Source organism: Cyphomyrmex costatus, unplaced genomic scaffold (genome assembly GCF_001594065.2).
Source record: "Cyphomyrmex costatus isolate MS0001 unplaced genomic scaffold, Ccosl1.0 scaffold166, whole genome shotgun sequence".
NCBI lineage: Eukaryota > Metazoa > Arthropoda > Insecta > Hymenoptera > Formicidae > Cyphomyrmex > Cyphomyrmex costatus.
The window spans coordinates 95,263-113,642 of record NW_017275674.1 but is presented as its reverse complement, the minus strand read 5'-3'; the positions used below and the strand labels follow the sequence as shown (position 1 = coordinate 113,642).

At 33.3% G+C, this 18,380-nt stretch overlaps 3 protein-coding genes across 3 annotated transcripts; 2 read left to right on the top strand and 1 right to left on the bottom strand.

Moving 5' to 3' along the window:
- Positions 1-4,689: 4,689 nt before the first annotated feature.
- LOC108771826 (dipeptidyl peptidase 9) lies at positions 4,690-8,694 on the top strand. The gene is made up of 10 exons (XM_018537199.1): positions 4,690-4,904; positions 5,005-5,139; positions 5,224-5,386; positions 5,454-5,695; positions 5,768-6,079; positions 6,163-6,449; positions 6,521-6,849; positions 6,928-7,179; positions 7,861-8,133; positions 8,219-8,694. Exons 1-10 carry the CDS (start codon positions 4,690-4,692, stop codon positions 8,564-8,566), a joined length of 2,556 nt encoding a protein of 851 aa, XP_018392701.1. The 3' UTR covers positions 8,567-8,694.
- A 347-nt stretch (positions 8,695-9,041) lies between these two features.
- On the bottom strand, positions 9,042-10,815 carry mRpL51 (mitochondrial ribosomal protein L51). Its single transcript, XM_018537175.1, has 3 exons — positions 10,729-10,815; positions 9,547-10,018; positions 9,042-9,048 (listed from the first exon to the last, which is right to left on the bottom strand). The coding sequence occupies exons 2-3, from the start codon at positions 10,011-10,013 to the stop codon at positions 9,042-9,044; spliced, it is 474 nt and encodes a 157-aa protein (XP_018392677.1). The 5' UTR covers positions 10,014-10,018; positions 10,729-10,815.
- A 1,806-nt stretch (positions 10,816-12,621) lies between these two features.
- LOC108771807 (E3 ubiquitin-protein ligase RNF216-like) lies at positions 12,622-18,134 on the top strand (the record flags this gene model as incomplete). The annotated part of the gene is given in 4 exon segments (XM_018537174.1): positions 12,622-12,744; positions 12,818-13,191; positions 13,502-13,753; positions 17,957-18,134. Coding segments are annotated over 4 exon segments (927 nt in total), but the record flags the coding sequence as incomplete, so codon positions are not given.
- Between the last annotated feature and the right edge of the window lie 246 nt (positions 18,135-18,380).

The window sequence follows — 18,380 nt, the reverse complement described above, 5'->3', positions numbered from 1 at the left end:
TTTTAATATCCAATGGTGCAGATGGCATATTGTGGAAAAAAAGAGGTAGGATTTTGATATTTCGTTCCTCTAATAATTATTTAGTTGATTAAATATTTATTGCTTTCTGAAAGTTAACGATCAACGTGATTCACGTTAATGAGACTTACCTCCCACTTTTTTTTAAGACCTTCGAGCGTAAACAGCATGGATTTTGTAGCTTTGGCGCCACATCTCCAATTTCCCGATAATCTCGAACTACCAACCATTTCTATAAAGACGTATGAATAAATTAAATTATGAAAATGTAGTCAGATGTAATTTTATTTATTAGATGCACGCGAACATTACAAAAAGTTGATCTACATGTATTGGATATTGATGTGTTATATTGAATACCTAACAATCTTTAATATTGTTATAGCACGTAATTTTCGATTGCGTAATCATATGTGTGATTCGATTAGATATTTACTTTTAATCACGTATGTAAGACGTCTTTACACTAAAAAAAACTAAACGATTTGTTTGATTGCACACGTGTTCTGTGACTATGAAATGATGAAAAGAAGAAATACAATCCTTTGCTTACCCGAAACTGTTTGGATTGTAATGTTATATACTTGCGACGACGTGGCGGGAAACAGATTTCGATAAATTGATATATACAAACAGGAATGTAAGTATACAAATAACGCTGACAAAATATGCCGAATATGTGCCTCGTCAGAAAAATTGCGTATTCCTCGTTTGTTAATCGTGTCTCTTCTGTCGAGAGAAGTTATATCGTTTAAACTCGCACGTGTTCGCAGCGTACACGTGTAAAACTTTCACGTTTACGATAAAACTATCGTATCACTGATACTTGTTTAACCATTCCGTACACGCGTCCATTTTTTTCCTAATCATTTATCTTACGGATTTTTCAAATATTTTGTTGTCGCCGAAATTCAACGTATAAAAAAGAAATAATACAACCGAGCCCATTTCGTGTAATACTTTCTCAAAACATATTTGATTCTTTTTTTAAATTAGAATATAAAGAATTGGATGATAAAAATAAATTATTATATTTTTCTTATCTTATCTTTTTATTATTATAATTTATTACTGGAACGAGTGAATTTAAATAAACCTTTGCATGAAAATTTATTAGAACTTTCTTAGCGTATTTAAAAAATTTAATTTAATTCGTGATATTTCCTCTTTATTAAATTTGCTAATGAGTACTATAAAATTTTACATAAGAAGCAAGGCAAACAAAAAATACCAAAAAAGTACCTTATATGCTATACTTTAGCACGAAAAATATATAAATACGTTTTGTACTGTAGTTCCAATCAACTTTCTCGTAATATAAATAAGTATATGTATGTCACATTCATAATATAATAAAATTTGTGTACAACAGTAATATTTTTATAACAAACTTCAAAATTATATATAACGAAGTATTATAGAATTAAAATATATATTTATATGAATTAAAAAATAGGATTCATGGAAAATTATTCCCTTTTAGATTTCAACAAAGTATTGATTTTATTGAATTATGTTATTATCACTATTTTCATAAACCAAACGTTATATGTCCGTAATAATTTTAAAATGAAAAAAGTTACCTGCATTTTGTGCATTACGAGCGTCGTTTATCGGTCGACTCGCCGATATTTATTCGAATCGAAGTACAACCAATGAATAACGACCCGAATACCTGGCATAGATTTATAAGAAACGTCACAAGAATTTTTTCTCGCGAATATTATCAAGAATAAACCGCACTACGGAAAGCGTCTATTTCCGCAGCCGATCATATAAAGGATCGATTATATTTCCCTTCGCTCGAGAAAGAAAAATTTGTCGTTTTACAACGCATAGAATTAACGTCACATCTGGATTTGGTACGTAAATGTGAAGAAGTCTGCTGCTGACGACGACAACGACGACGACGAGGAAAATTATTCAGGGATGCACAAGGATAAAAACAGACGTCGCGACGGAGAAGAGCTATTAAAATATGTAAGAACAACGGGAACGTAACTACGACGGGAACATATGTTTGTTCTCCTCAGGAATTTTTTTTTCTCTTCAAACGTTGCGTATTCATGCCGTTTTATCAACTACCATGTTCCATTAAATTAAAAAGAAAGTGCTACTATTCTAAAATTATAATATATTAAACCTTTAGAATTTTAATTCACTCAAGATAACTACTACCGTTAAATTTGAACATCTGCAAAAATTAAATACATTAAATTTCTATCAAAAAAATATCCTCATAACGAGACATCGTTTTCTTTTTCATAACCGAAAGTCAAACAAAACACATCAACGCATATTGCGAATTTATGCCGTTCCATCAAGTATATCACCAACTTCCATTAAATTAAAAAGAATTAAAGCGCTACTGTATTCTCAAATTTTATTAAACGCCACAAAGTTCTTCAAATTTAATCAAAATAATTGCCATTGTTTTTCTAAAATCGTGCAAAATTATTAGGTATCTGAAATGTGTAAAGGTTTAATGTATCTCGAGAGAAAATGGAATTCATTCAATTTCGATTAAAAAGAGTATCCTTGACGTTATTTTCCTTTTCACAATCAGTAGCCTTCAACGCACCAAAAGTTCACGTTTGCAGAATATCTGCGAAATATTACAAAATACAATAACATAATAACAAAGCAATATTTAAAAAAAAATCAGAATCAGGTTCATCTCTTTCTATCACATTGAGTCAGCAGTCTAATTATAGAAGTCTGTAGTTATAAGTGCTGTATAATATAATAACCCAGAAGATTTTTTCACGCCGAACACGATAATGTCATCAGGATTTGTATAGGCAACACGTCAGGATTTTGAGTAAATTGAAATGAAATGAGCCAAAAGTAGCTTTTTATAGACTATTTTACTCCAATTTACTAAAAATCCTGACATATTACGCAAATTTTGTCAACAACAGCATTATCATGTTCAACAGGAATTTAAAAATCTTCGGGATATTTGTTATGTTCAGAATCCTCGTATTTTGCTTACTATTATCTCAAGATGTAATGTCAACAGCGAAAAATATATAATAAATTCCTGCAAAATATAGATATAGAATATAGAGATGTGTTTCAATAAAATAACAAAACAAAATTAGCAGACTTTGTAAAATATAGTAAAAATTCATTTTGTTTGATTAATGAATAAATTACTATACAAATTTGAAAATGAATTATGCATAATCAAAAACGAAGTAAGTTACAAGTTTATAATGACAAAGTATTAAATTAACATCGTATATAGAAATAAATATGATTTAATTTCTTCCCGAAATATCTTTATACATATATTTTATAATATATTTTATAATATATTTTATCGATATAAATATATTCTATCGATTGCAAGAACTTTTCGTCAATTATCAAAATCAAGCATATTCTAAAATGTCTATATACATCTATTGCTTAGTTCGAGTATTTAAAAAATCTATAATTTACAAGAATTTTTATTATATTTGTTTTCGCGCTTCTGACGTCACGATCTGAGATAATAATGATGCGTAAATAGTAGTTAAACAGCGTACATAAAAAATATTTGTTGCTTCAAAAGATACGCTAACACACAATCGAGCCATAATCTAATGCGCGATGACACATAATTAAGTGTGACCTCAAATCGATACGGATTAACCCTAACGACGAACCAATAGAGGTTACCATTAAATACAATTATAATTAATCGGATTGACTACGAAGAATCGATTGCAAACTTTTAATCGCCAGTTTCCGCGAATGTCAGAAACCGAGAACGCACAAAAACGTGTGGTTACGACGTAATTAAATTCGAGCGTAAATCCTTTTAAATTAAGACAATTCATACGGAGAGCGGAGGTTCCCCATCCGCGTGACAGGAATAGGGGGGTCATCGGCGGCGACGCGAGACACAATATATCAGTTAATCAGTGTGACACAACGCGCGGTGTACCTACATACATATACACGTGTGCGCGAATACCAACGCATGCAACCGTATCTCTTTCACGTGGCTTCGCCTCCTCGCGAACGCGTCATCGGACAGCCGTCGACGAGCAACAACGATAACAATGATAAGAGCAGATAAGAGTCACTGTCACGTGCGAACATTCGAGTGACAGCGTCAGCTCTCTTTGTTGGAATCTTTGGCACTCGCGGCGAATTCTTGGCACGTGGAGTCGGTGAAATCACGGTGGAATCGTGGCTGGCTGCGATCCTCCGACAGCGACAGCTGCTCTGTGTTAGTGGTGGTGATACTGGGCGATGATGGTGGCGGTCGTGGTTGCGGTAGTATAAGTACTTGATTTCGGGAAATGAATGTCGCGCGACGCTGGGAGGAGGGAGAGACCACCGAAGAGAAACCGAGCGAGGCCGGGGAGAAGGTGAAAGTGAGCCTCTGTGGCGGCGGACGGTGCATAACCTAAAAATAAAATATATATATATATATATATCTCTTTCTCTCCCCCTCGCTCGCTCGTCGCACGTCTGCGTCCGTCCGTCCGCTGCCGTGCGTGGTCGCGCGCGCACAGTAACGTCTCGAGTATCGTCCGTGCTGTGGACCGTCGCTCCGTGGCCGTGGCTATTCGTCGTATCCGAGTGCATCCGTATCTATCACACATTGCTCCCGGGATACGTTCGCGTCGACATGATTGCGCCGAAACGACCACGGAGGTACTCGCTGGGGAACGAATGACTTCGCGGAAAGGCCGCCGGCAACGTATGGAGAATATGGACACCGCGGGCAATGAATCAGCAGGAGAACAGGCCGTCCCCGACAGCACGGTGCCGCGGAAATCCTGGCCCGAGCTCCGCGCCGTCGTTAGCGATCTCAGGAGGAAACTGTCTGGAGTATCGGCTGGATCTGTACCGAGTTCTATAACTTTCCGATCGCTTCCAGACGGCCGGTGAGGAAAACACGCTCGTTAGCTGGGCGACACAATACACCTTCAAGTTCGCTTCATTGTCTGGTCGAAAGATTAACGATGCTTCGCTCCCCTTTTGCAGAACTAGAATCTATTTCCTTAGCACGCCGAGTAACGGTTGGGAGACCACTCTTCTCTACGTGGACATTGCACACGCGGATCATGCCAACGGCTACCGATTGCATTGGCAACCTGTCATAGAGGCAAATTTCCAGAGGTAAACAACAACACAAAGTGAATCGTTCAATGTGATATTGTATTGTCCAAGAGAGCATCTAGATCAATTATACGATGATTTTAGTGTATCAAGTGCAAATAGATTGTCGAAGGAGGAACAGTTGTTGTGGGAAAGGAAGAGACTTGCTACGTGGGGTATCACCAGTTACGAGATCCATGCGGAGAGCGGAAAATTAGTCTTTCCAGCTGCTAGCAGTCTTTATCAATGTGTAGATACTGGATTTATGGTAATATCTGCATATTATTGTGGATTAATGAAAAAAAGTATTTAATACTATATCTTTTTTTTATCAGCCTGGACCTCTCTTCCCATCCGAAATCAGGATGTCGACGACCGGTGCGAAACTATGTCCTCAAATCTGTCCCTGGAACAACGCTTTGATCGCTCACACGTGTTCAGGAGATCTGTATCTGTCTCATAGTATCACAGGTTCTTCAGTTCGATTAACTCATGCCAGGAAAGGAGGAAGAAGTCTCGTGGACGATCCGCTTACCGCTGGTACTCCTTCCTACGTCATGCAGGAGGAATTTACAAGGTTGAATCATTTGCTGTTGAATATTCACGTAATAAAAACGCAAATTTAAAATATCTGTTCTATCTATCATAGGTATATTGGCTACTGGTGGCAGCCAAAGTCCATGTTTGATGGAATCTATAGGATAGTATACGAAGAAGTGGACGAGAGCGATGTCAAGATATATTGCTTCCCCTCGTCAAATTTCGATGAAGTAGATGAATTTAGATTTCCTAGAGCTGGTATGCCTAATGCTAGGAGTAACTTGAAAATGGTGCAGTTCCGTCTAACAGAGTCATTACATATTGTCGATGTCGAGATATTGGAGCTCCAATATCCTCTTCACATTATGTTCCCGTGGATGGAATACATGGTGCGAGTTGGATGGACTCCGGATGCTCAATAGTAAGTTGGAGGCAAAACTCAAATATACAAAATCTTGTATTAATGTACGAGTATGGGTCAATAATGTTATTTTGTTCATGTAGCGTCTGGGTGCAACTACTAGACAGAAAACAACAGAAACTCGAGTTGGTGTTGTTGTCGATAGACAACTTTTGTGAACCACCGCCGAATACGTACAATACGGAAAATCATTTCACCCCCACATCAGCGAGCGTTCAAGTGATATACTCTGAACAGAGTCCAATTTGGATAAACGTGAACGACCTACTATACTTCTTGAAGTCCGACGATGCGAACGAAGTCAAATTTATCTGGGGAAGCGAGGAATCCGAGTTTCGACACTTGTATCTTATAACATCCAGTATAGCAGGTTTATGACATATCCACTTCAATAGCAATACCATTACTCGGCGCGTTTTTTTACATACATTTTAAATATAGGCTTAAGTAACGGAGTGGAAGAACCTTTGGATAGAATGGACAGTATATTTCTTCGACCACGTATTACTTCCAAGATAGCTCTGACACAAGGTGATTATGAAGTACTAGGCAAGAAAATATGGGTCGACGAGGTCAATTCCATCGTCTACTTCTGTGGACTAAGAGAAGGACCGCTTGAGCAACACGTTTACGCAGTTTCGCTACGACGGCCATTAGAAATACGGCTACTGACGCGGCCTGGCTACAGTTACAACAGTGTATATTTTAACAAAGAGTGTACAATGCTGGTTACTGTTTATAGTTCCATTAAAACGCTGCCTACTTGTCAAGTACGTTCCTCGTAAATACTTATACGCCTAACAATATTAGTTTTACACGATCAGTAATTTGTTTTATCAATTTTGTAGGTATTTAAAATATCACAAACCGATTGGACAGTGGAAAGTATATCACTCACACCCGTAGGTTATCTCCTAGAACCATCGGCGCCCGAATCTGAGTTGTTCGCACCGGAAATCTTTACGCATAAAATCAAATCGGGGGATACGGTCTACTCGATGATATTTAAACCTCATAATTTCCAACCTGGGGTCAAATATCCCACGATATTAAATGTTTACGGAGGACCCGAAGTACAACTTGTATCAAACACATTTAAAGTAGGTATTCTCCTTTAAAAATAAATACACTACCGCTCAAAAATTTGGAACATTTCAACAAATTTTGAAAAGAAAGTTAATAATCAACTTTATTAATTTAAGTAGGAAATCCTATTATAGGTCAAAACGAATCTTAGTGCTCAAGTATTTCAGAAGTGTGAATTTATATTACATATTCAATTTTGTTATCAAAACTGCGTGCTGAAATCTTTTTCAATCTTGAAAGTAATATCACATATTAAATTAACAAACAATCTAATAATATTGATATTAATAAACTTTTTATAAGAACTAGTACGCAGCGCGCGCCTTCACGAATATATATTTTATAAAACATCTATTTCTAATTATTATTTTCTTTCGTATTAGGATTGTTTATTTCTAACATTGTAAAAATGTACAAAAATTTTATACTGTTTATACTGTTTCGACCATAAATTTTATTCTAATAGTGTACATTCTAAAATAAAAATTAATATTTTCAACAACATAATTACACATCTGTAAAAAATCATGTTTTTATTTAACAATTATAGAATGTTCTAAACTTTTGCACAGTAATGTAGACGATGGTTTGAATGGAATGTGCCTCATAACAATAAAAAATTTATAAATAATTTATGAAAAAGTACTTTATACTCATGAAGTAAAAAGACTCATTAATTATTTAATCCTCTGCAGGGTTTAAGACATTTACGAATGCACATGTTAGCTGCTCAAGGCTACTGTGTAGTTTTAATAGATTCTCGCGGGTCGCAGCATAGAGGTCTCATATTCGAGAGTCATTTGCGACGTAGGATGGGAACAGTAGAGCTGAACGATCAAGTCGAAGTATTAAGATGGTTGGCAGAGACTACTGGATATATAGATCTAAATCGAGTAGCTCTTCATGGCTGGTCTTATGGTGGATACTTAAGTCTAATGGGTTTGATACAGTATCCCGATGTATTCAAGGTGTGCATAAATTATTGTTTATTGATATTACATTTTCTTAAAACTTCAAGTTCCCTTAAAAAAAATTTTTTATCGCAATTCACAGTTGGCCATTGCTGGTGCTCCAGTTACCTCGTGGAACTTTTATGATACCGGATATACTGAGCGTTACATGGACATGCCACAGAACAATCCTCACGGTTATATGGCCGGATCAGTTCTGACATATGTAAACAAGTTTCCCGACGAAGAGAATCGTTTGTTAATTATTCACGGTCTTATAGACGAGAATGTACATTTTTACCACACTAGCCAATTGATTAATGCCCTGGTGAAAATTGGTAAACCGTATCAGTTGCAAGTTTACCCTAATGAGAGGCATAGTCTGAGAAGTATAGATGCCAGCAAACATTACGAAACAACCCTATTATCCTTTTTACAGAATCATTTATGAACTAACGTTTTGTCTTTTTTTATTTTTGTTTCTTTTCATATATTGTTAAATAATTCGATAATAATTGTTTCTTCAAATAAGAATTTGCGAGTTTAAGTAACTGCCATTATAATTTATGTATACACACTTAAACATAAAACTCAAAAGGAAGAAATATTTTCAGAGGTGGCAAAATATGTGAACTAATTTCTGTATAAAAGTGCCTCTATAGAGTTTTTAAGATAGTATTACATTTTTTTTTTCATGTAAAGTATCTGCAAAGCAGTGTGAATATATCGTGTCATTAATTATCAAGGACGAACTTCTAGCAAGGAATTTATAACATATAATTTACAAAAAATCAGTATATGTACTGAATACACGAATTTTCAACGCCGCTATCAAGATGCCACAAAATGCGCAATAAGTACATTCAAAGTTTTCTTAATCAGCTATTGTCAAAGTTTACAAACGTGATAATATCGGTTAAATGTGACTATTTTCTAAAAGAATAGACAATACTCAATTTATTGACAATAGTTAATCAGGAAGACTAACTTCAGTCCAGAAGCGTTTCTGTTTCGCAGTCGTTTCACATTATAACGTTGAACTATGTACATATATGGTACGTGACCGTGACACATGTATCCCTTTTATCTTTCTACGAAATGAAAATCCGCGTTTCAGCGAGAAAAATATTTGCGTTTTTCAGTGTTGTGAAATAATCGTATATCCGATGGATAATTATTTGTCAATAAATAAATTCATTATTTTATATTTTTTATAATTGTTACTGTAAGCAGTAAATTGTAACTAATGTATGCAATAATTATGTGACTTAAAACAAAAAGTTGTAAAAACTCGAGAGAATGTTCCAAAACTATTGAGGAAAAAAACACAACTATTTATAGGAATTAAATTAGAATTTCATTAAATTTATTTGTATCAAATTTTGATCAGACAAATTCAATTTAATCTATTTAATTTTCATCTATGTATTATTAGTTTTACGATTCAAATATTTATAAAGATAATGTATTCTTTTGTGCAATTGATGCCACTTAGTGGGTCTTGCAACAGGATATATACCTTTTGCCAACATTTTTCTCTTTCGCAATAAAACCTGAAATTCGTTACCACCGACACCTCTCAACCATGAGGGTACGTTATAGATAATTTTCGTGGGATGTAAGTTATCCGCACCCAATATGTCGATGTAGTCATTCTGACCGAATAGTGCCTTCTTTTCGGACCAAGCGTTTGCTGGTCGATAGATCGGCATCGGAAGTCGAGTAGTATTGTTCGTACGTGGTAGAAGGCCTCTCATATCTATAGGATCTTCATATCCATATCCCCGTATCAAGGGACCTTTTGCTATCTTATCCGCATGATAGCGAAACCGTACTGGTGTCATCTGTGGTGTCCATGTGGTTATGACAGCGCGAACAGAGTTCACGATCCAAGACATGGATTCTGAAAAGAAAATGAGATACATATCGAAAGAATGTATATAAATACATATGTTTAATCAAATTTTAAATTCATAGCTAGTCCTTTATAGGTGACCCTATGCGTTCAATAATACTGATTAGTAACAATGAATCAGTAATACTGACAGTATGCATCAAAATATTTTTAGTATTTTTATATCTTATACAATCAGTATTATTGATAATATATTTCACTTTAATTTTACGTATATTATCCATTGCACTGTGACATACTGTGATATGAATCCTAATAAAAACAATACTGATGCTCGAAAACCAAGATTCAAACACTGTCAGTATTCTACGCTAGTCTATTAATATTAACCACACATGATCAGTAATATTGTTAATATTTGTTAATACTGTCACTTTATTGACCATGTAGGGTCATCTAATGATATGATAGATTTCTGTTAATATCATACACATTACTACATTCTATTATGTATATAATAAAAATGTGTAATAAACAATATTGTATAATAAATAAATATATATATATATATGCATACATATATTGTCTCAAACAGTCTATCATACAACTTGCTTTATAAGCATAAAAAGAAATGTGCACATTTTATTCCAATGTATACGCAACATAACCTAATTTTTCGCGATAAACTCTTTACGCAGTGCAGACAGCATGCTTAAGGAATTACAGATTATTAATTAAATGTTAATGAAAATTATTACCTTTTTTTCAAATGCCACGTTAGAAATGTAAACAATGATTCATTCGCGTGAACATTCGCGATCGTATAATCTCCGTGATTTTCCAATCCAAATGGAAAAGTTAGCTGATTAAAGCGCATGCGCAGTTAAATCACGAGTTAAACGCATAGCGCATATCTGATTTCGTTCCTTTTATTCTCTTTTTAAAATATAAGGTAAGAATGCATATTTAATAATAGTGTTTATTTCTTTTAATTGTTTGTGCTTTAATTGTGCTGAATAGTAATGGGCCTTCTACAATAAGCCATTACCTAAGGTTTAAGTATTAAGTCATACGAAATATTTACCACTTACAGTCGATTATTCTTCTAACATTCGATTGTGATTGGTAAATTTCTTATGATACTTAAACTTAAGTAATGCCTTACTGTAGATAGAAGGCTTATTACTATTCAGCCACAAGTGCTTATGAGGATGATATTTACTTTCTTATGTTATAATTTTTTTCTTCTCATTCCTTTCTAGTCTTTACGTGTCGTTTTCGCAGTTAGGTATCACCTTCCGATCGAGTAACGTTCTGAATTTCTTAAAAGGATCATCAAAGTAGTTAGTAGAAAATTTTTAAGATATAGAGATAAGAACAAAGATAGATATTAATATTAAGATAGATATTAATTATTTTCTCTTTAGCAGCATTCATCGATAACTTAGAAAACACTTATTGAAGTTTATGATGCAAATAAAATTAATTGGAAAGTAGAGCAATTGGAAACAACAGATTCAATAGGAAATAAAAAATTAAAAATATATGCATACAAAGACAAGCCAAAAGAAGTAGTGAACGATGCCGAACAAAAGGAATGTGTTAAACTCAAAAGCTCTTAAAATATATAAGAAATTAAAAATTATGTTTCCAAATGTAAAATCTATTTATATTAATAAATTATGCTATGATTATGCAAAAGGTGATGGGATAGATGAATTAATAGTAACTGATATTTTAATTGATATACTGCTCAACTGTGATAAAAAAAATCTAAACTTGGTTAAACAAGTAGAACCACAGGCGTCAACTTCAAAATCTTATGATGTGGACGAACAATTCGCGGATTTGCTGATGATATTTCCTGAAGCAGAACCTGTATATTTAAGAAAAATAGCTGAGGAAATATATAATAATCCCGAACAGAGAGAAGAATTTGTTAAGTCGAAATTAAAAGACTCCGACTATCCAACGCGAATGCAATATCTGGCTAAAATGAAAATTACTCAACAACAAGAGCAATACACTACGGATTTCCAAGTGAAACAATTCTTAGAGATATTTCCAGATCCATTTGCTCATTTCGAAGATGATAAAAGGAAATGTGAATTTAATCCGCATGCAGTAGATTTTCTCAAATATTACTTCAGCAAATTAAGGGTATGCTTAATTTAAAACACAATTAAAATATTTTTTTAATTCATAATATAATTTTTTTGATGGATTTTTGATGATATTGAATAACAGCATTATAAAGTTTAAAGTTTTGAGTGTATTATTGATTTTCTGTTCTTTGCAAAACAGTTTGATGCATTACTAAATTACTTAGAATTTATTTATATTTATTATTTTGATTAGCGTATCTTATCGTAATGAAATAATTCTTCTACTTAAATTTTTTTATATGTGAAGTAGCAGACTAATAACATTAAATTTTTTGCTTAACGATATTGTATTATCCTTAAGCTATCCAATATTAAATAATGTGCAGTAAATATATTACAATAATGATAAATGTAAAGTGTGTTATTTTTTTGCAGATAAAGACGTTGGTGAACTCATATAGTCAGAATATGAATAATTTAAGTTTGACTGTGAAAGCTTTGGAAGTGTTAAATCCTGATATGAAAACTGAATGACATTGTAACAATATGACTCTAACAGAGGATATACCATTTCTTCAAGAGTGTGCTTTTATACAACATAAAACAGAGCTTAGAAAATATCTAGATGATGTGAAAGCAACAGAACAGCAAGAATTTAATGAACTTAAAGTATGAAGTGCTTTAAAATAGTTAATCACAAAACTATAATTTAGGTATAATCGTTATTAAATTTCGTTTTTAGGCAAAAAAGACATTACTCGAATGTCAATGTTGTTATGATGAATATATACCATCCAAGTGTTCCAAATGTGAGGATGGTCACATATTTTGCAATTCATGCATTAATAAGAGCACAGACATGGTATTAGCAGATGGTAATACGCGCGTTGATTGCTTATTGCAATGTGGTCGCGAATTTTCTTTATCTGTACTTCAACAGGTATTACCGCCAACCAAATTTAGTATTTTACTTTGTAAACAACAAGAAGCGGAGGTACTAGCTGCTGGAATCCATGGTTTAGTATCGTGTCCATTTTGTTATTTTGCATCTATACCACCAGCCGAAGACATGATTTTCAAATGTCTTAATCCGGAATGTATGAAAGAATCTTGCCGGTAGGTGTAATCTTATTATTACTCCAATTTTGATGTTGTCATCGAATCTTATTGTCATTAAAATTCGATCTGGATTGAATTAAAATAGCAATAAAAATTATATGTTTTAGAATAATTTAAAATGTACCAAATACTTCTTATATTTTGTATAGAATGTTGTCTTTCTTTTAATTTGAATTTGTGAAGAAATATTTTATAATATCATATACTGCATTTTGAAGTATTGATCTTTTTGAACAAAATATTTAGAAATTAACGCGTGATTATCCATTATTAAAATTGTCACATTAATAAATTGTTTTGGTATTAGATTATGCAAGAAACTTAATCATATACCTTTGACATGCAACGAAAATAAGTTAGAAACTGCACGTTTACATTTGGAAGAGATGATGACTCAAGCTCTGGTACGAAAATGCTACCGTTGTAGTCGAAAGTTTTTCAAAGAAGAAGACTGTAATAATATGACTTGTATCTGTGGCGCTCAAATGTGTTACATTTGTGATAAACCAATTACCGATTATAAGCACTTCCGAAGTCAAGGAACAGAACGTTCAGATCGGTGAGTTTTAATAACAGACAATTTTTATTTATTAATGTTATTGTTTAACTGAATCAAAATTATCTTACATTTTCTTTAAACATAGTTGCCCACTGTGGAACGATGATCGTTGCATGAATGCTGAGAGAGTAATCAAAGTATGTGAAGAAACTATGAAGCAGATTAAAGAAAATGATCCTGACCAGGCATCCAGGTGGCCAGGCATCTCAACTCTCGCGCTTTCGTTTATTCTCGCTTGTCTCACAGAGTATATCTTGGTTTCAAACTACATTCGACTGCGAAACGTTATTGGATAAATATCTGAAAAATGTATCGTACTAAAGGTCGTCCACCTAAAGTTAAAAAAGAAGATTTTGTGAAAGGTGTTGTGGCGTTCAAAGATAGCATAGTGCTATCAGACAAAATAGTTCCAAAAAATAATTCGATTTGGTGCGATATATCAACTTCTTTAAATGGAAAATTAGAGTCCACGTCTATTTATGCAATGGTGTGTAACAATGTATACGATGTACGTGATAAACTTCACGGTCGTTTACAAGATGCAAGTACAAACGCTGTTAATACGAGTAACATGTCTTTGGACGGTTCTGCATCACGATATAAGCAAAATATAGAACCTGTAAAATTTATAATAACGGTGCCAAATATAGAATTTAATGAGTTAATTGTTTTCAAATCTTATAAACGTCTTATCACGTAAAATCTTATCACGATATAATGACTCCTTTTATCTCCTTATGTGGAGCATAGGACGTCTATAGACCTTTTTTGTCCGAGGCCTATATTCGTTTCTCGAATCAGATTGTTTTTCGGATTTGTGGGTGATTGGTCCACAGAATCCTACCTCAGTCAGATATTAGAGACAAATATCTACTGATATGTATACTGATGTATAGGACCTGCAGTTTAACGCCGAACGGCGCTGATGATCATAGATCCTTTGATCACCAGGTGGAGCCATTTTTCGGCTCATTAAACGCGAAAAATCATCGCATTTGGGCGCACGTGGGATTGAACTCGGATCTACAAATCGCGAGTCATCGCACAGAGCGATAAGCCACTCGACGCCACGCATCACGATACATATAAGCAAAATATAAAACCTGTAAAATTTATAATAACGGTGCCAAATACAGAATTTAATGAGTTAATTGTTTTCAAATCTTATAAACGTGTACAAAAAAAGAAAATAAGATATAGAATTTGGAAAACTCTTCGACCTGGATTGTGGGAAGATTTTATAACTAAAAAAATTTGGGACGCTGTGAAATTAAAATGTGGATTTCGTTTTCGTAACCATTATTTAACTAATAATGGTACATCTAGCTATATAAACGGTAAGTATATAAAATTTGTAATTATTGTACGTATCTTCAAGTAATTATACATATAAGATTATTATAAATCAAGAAAATGTGTGTGTGATGAAATAGAAAAGGTGTAAACACACACAAATACACACTTACACATAGACGTTCCCAAGAAGAACAAAACAATGTCAAATGACCAAATCAAAATAATGTCAATTTGACGTCATATTGACATTATTTTGATTGTTTCGTTCTCTTTTTGGTGAATATTGTTTATTACTTAATTTGTTAATATTGTTTTTATTGTGTATAAAAATATACTACTCAAAAAATAGGAAACACTATCGAACGCAAAGAAATATGTGCAATATTCAAAATACCGCAACTTTGTGAAAAATTATTGCAGACAAAAAATTATAAAAGTATTTTAAAGGTTAAAATCTCTACTTTTGAAATCTATAATTGAAATTTTTAATGAAAATATGCGTGAAACAAAAGTGATCATTTTTGCTTCAACGTTCAATAATTTTTAGCGTGTTCAAAAATGTTCCCTAGTTTTTGTTGAGTAGTGTACTTTCTATTAATAATCTAAAATTATATTAATAGTAACAATAATTTTTGCGCACTGCTAACAGCGTTGACTCTTAATAGCCTTTGTATTTACTTAAATTTTTTGTATTGTTTTTGAAACATATAAGAGTCTATAATTCAATTATATTATTAATTTATTAATAATTATAAAGATGCGATTGTTTTTTTTTTCTTTAGGTTCTTGCAAATGCGGTAGTACTTTGCAATGTGTGATCGAGAATCAACATGCGCAAGAAATACTTTTGAAATGCAAAGTAATTAAAGGGGCTGGAAAATGCAGCAAACGCTTTGTAAGGGTGCCTTTAAAAAAAACAACTGGATTAGAACTATGCACCAAACCAATGGTGCATCGTGCTGAAAGAGTCGAAGGGGAATTTAATAAAATAAAAAATTGCAGTGTCCCTATGAGAGAAGATGACTTTCTAAAAATTCATCTAGATTATCTTCGTGAAGAATTAAATGTTAACGGTGAGAAAAAAATGATTTATTAATATCACTTGATACAGTAAGCATCGAAGAGTGTCACATGGAGAAAAACAAAAGTAAAAATATGATATTAATATTTCACAATTAAAACATAAGAAAGGGTCAAAAAACAGTCGGAAACATCGCAGATTATATAGCGTTCAATAATTTTCTTAAATGATTTTTATTATACATATAATATCTGTTTATAATTCTTCAAATACGCGCCATTACTTTCGAACTTTAAACGCAATTCTTAAAATTTAAATTAGGAAGAGCAAATATCACGATATCAAATCGATGAACAATAACAACACTGCTGCTTACTAGCATCTATATTATTCTCTCCCCTTCCCTCACCTAATATCCTTGAAAAACTGTAAAGAATTTGTCGCCAAAAGTATTACCTCAACCAAAGTTTGAATCTATCTGGATCTCTTTATATTCCATACGCGCCGGGTATCCTTTAATTCCATTACTAACTTGTAAGGTATATGATAATCAGGAGACGCGGTAGTATCTCTGACCCTGTTAAAAAAACTACGAGTTAATTTAAATTTAAAAGATTAATAAAAGACACTACAAGTCTCTTATCTCGAGCCAACAAAGTCATTCTTCGAGGGTGCATAACTACTAAAATATAAAAAATTTTGAATCACACGTAATATGTCCTGAAAGGCGGCATCGCCATGAATAATTTGAGCAATATGTATTTATTGCAACAACCGATTACGGTTTTACTTTGATTATTGTTGATTACACTTCGGCCTTATAATACGTTCTTTAAACACTATTTATCACTTATTTGGCCTTTTCTCGCGTTTTAATTGTGTTATACACATTACGGTCTCATTTAGATTATTGTTAACATTTCACTATAAACAGGCAAACCAAAATTGTGTCCTGCTTGTAACAATGTTGACGTACCATCTGGTGCACTTATTTGTGCTATATGCAAAATAACACATGCATTAAACGAATGTTCTATGGCTTATGGTGAAGAAGCATATGGGCAGAAAAAAATCTGTCTTCCTTGCTCTTCATTGGAATCACTAAACATTCTTGCTACAAGAGAAACAGAAAATCCTCGCCACCTTGTCAGATTACAAAGATTTCGAATATGAAGTACATATATTACTTCGCGTTTGGGCGCACGTGGGATTGAACTCGGGTCTACAAATCGCGAGTCAATCGCACAGAGCGGTGAGCCACTCGACGCCACACGTGGACAATTACTATTATCTATATTTACGACTCGCGATGTACATAAAGATTGTATTCAAGTTGATTGCCAAACGAACGTTGGCTATTTGGCGAGCCAACTTTTTAAAAACACTCCGAGTTTTGAAGAAATTTCAGTGTGTAATAAAGGGTGCCCACCTAGATGGAAGAAACTAACAGTGTCCCAGATAGAGTACAATTACTTATTAAAAGGAGACGTTTACAATAATAAAAAATGGAAATTCCAGGGAATTGCAAGCAGGAAAAATAGAGGATCGAAATTATTGCTTCGTAAACACTTGTGCATTCGACAGCTTGCTACAAATTTTACAGTACTTGAAGAGTACTAGAGTTCCTGATAGAATATAACAATAGTACCGGCCAGTAGATAAATATTAAAAAAAAATATTTAAAAAAGAGCTAGCACCACAAGTTTTAAAAAAAATCATTTTCTTTGCGCTATTTTTTAGTACTCGAACCAATTACCGATTATAAGCACTTCCGAAGTCAAGAAACACAACGTTCAGATCGGTGAGTTTTAATAATAGACAATTTTTATTTATTAATGTTATTGTTTAACGGAATCAAAATTATTTTACATTTTCTTTAAACATAGTTGCCCACTGTGGAGCGATGATCGTCGCATGAATGCTGAGAAAGTAATCAAAGTATGTGAAGAAACTATGAAGCAGATTAATGAAAATGATCCTGATATCGATATAAATGTGGATGCGCTTTTACCAGAGTTACCACCTAAAAGCAAGGGTCCTCATGAAGATATTTAAAATACATATAACATTATAATATTAACATTTTAAATTTAACATTTTTAATTTTTTTATTTATTTTTGTATGACAAAATATGTATTCGTGTATTATGTTATAAATACAAACATTTTGTAAAAAAATATTTTTTAAACATTTTATGTAAACATTCTTGCCACAGTCTCCGATGTAACTAATTATTTAGGTTCCGGTTTCGCACAAAGAATTATAGAATGAAAACAAAAAATAAACAGGTTTGAACCTCTCAGGGCATC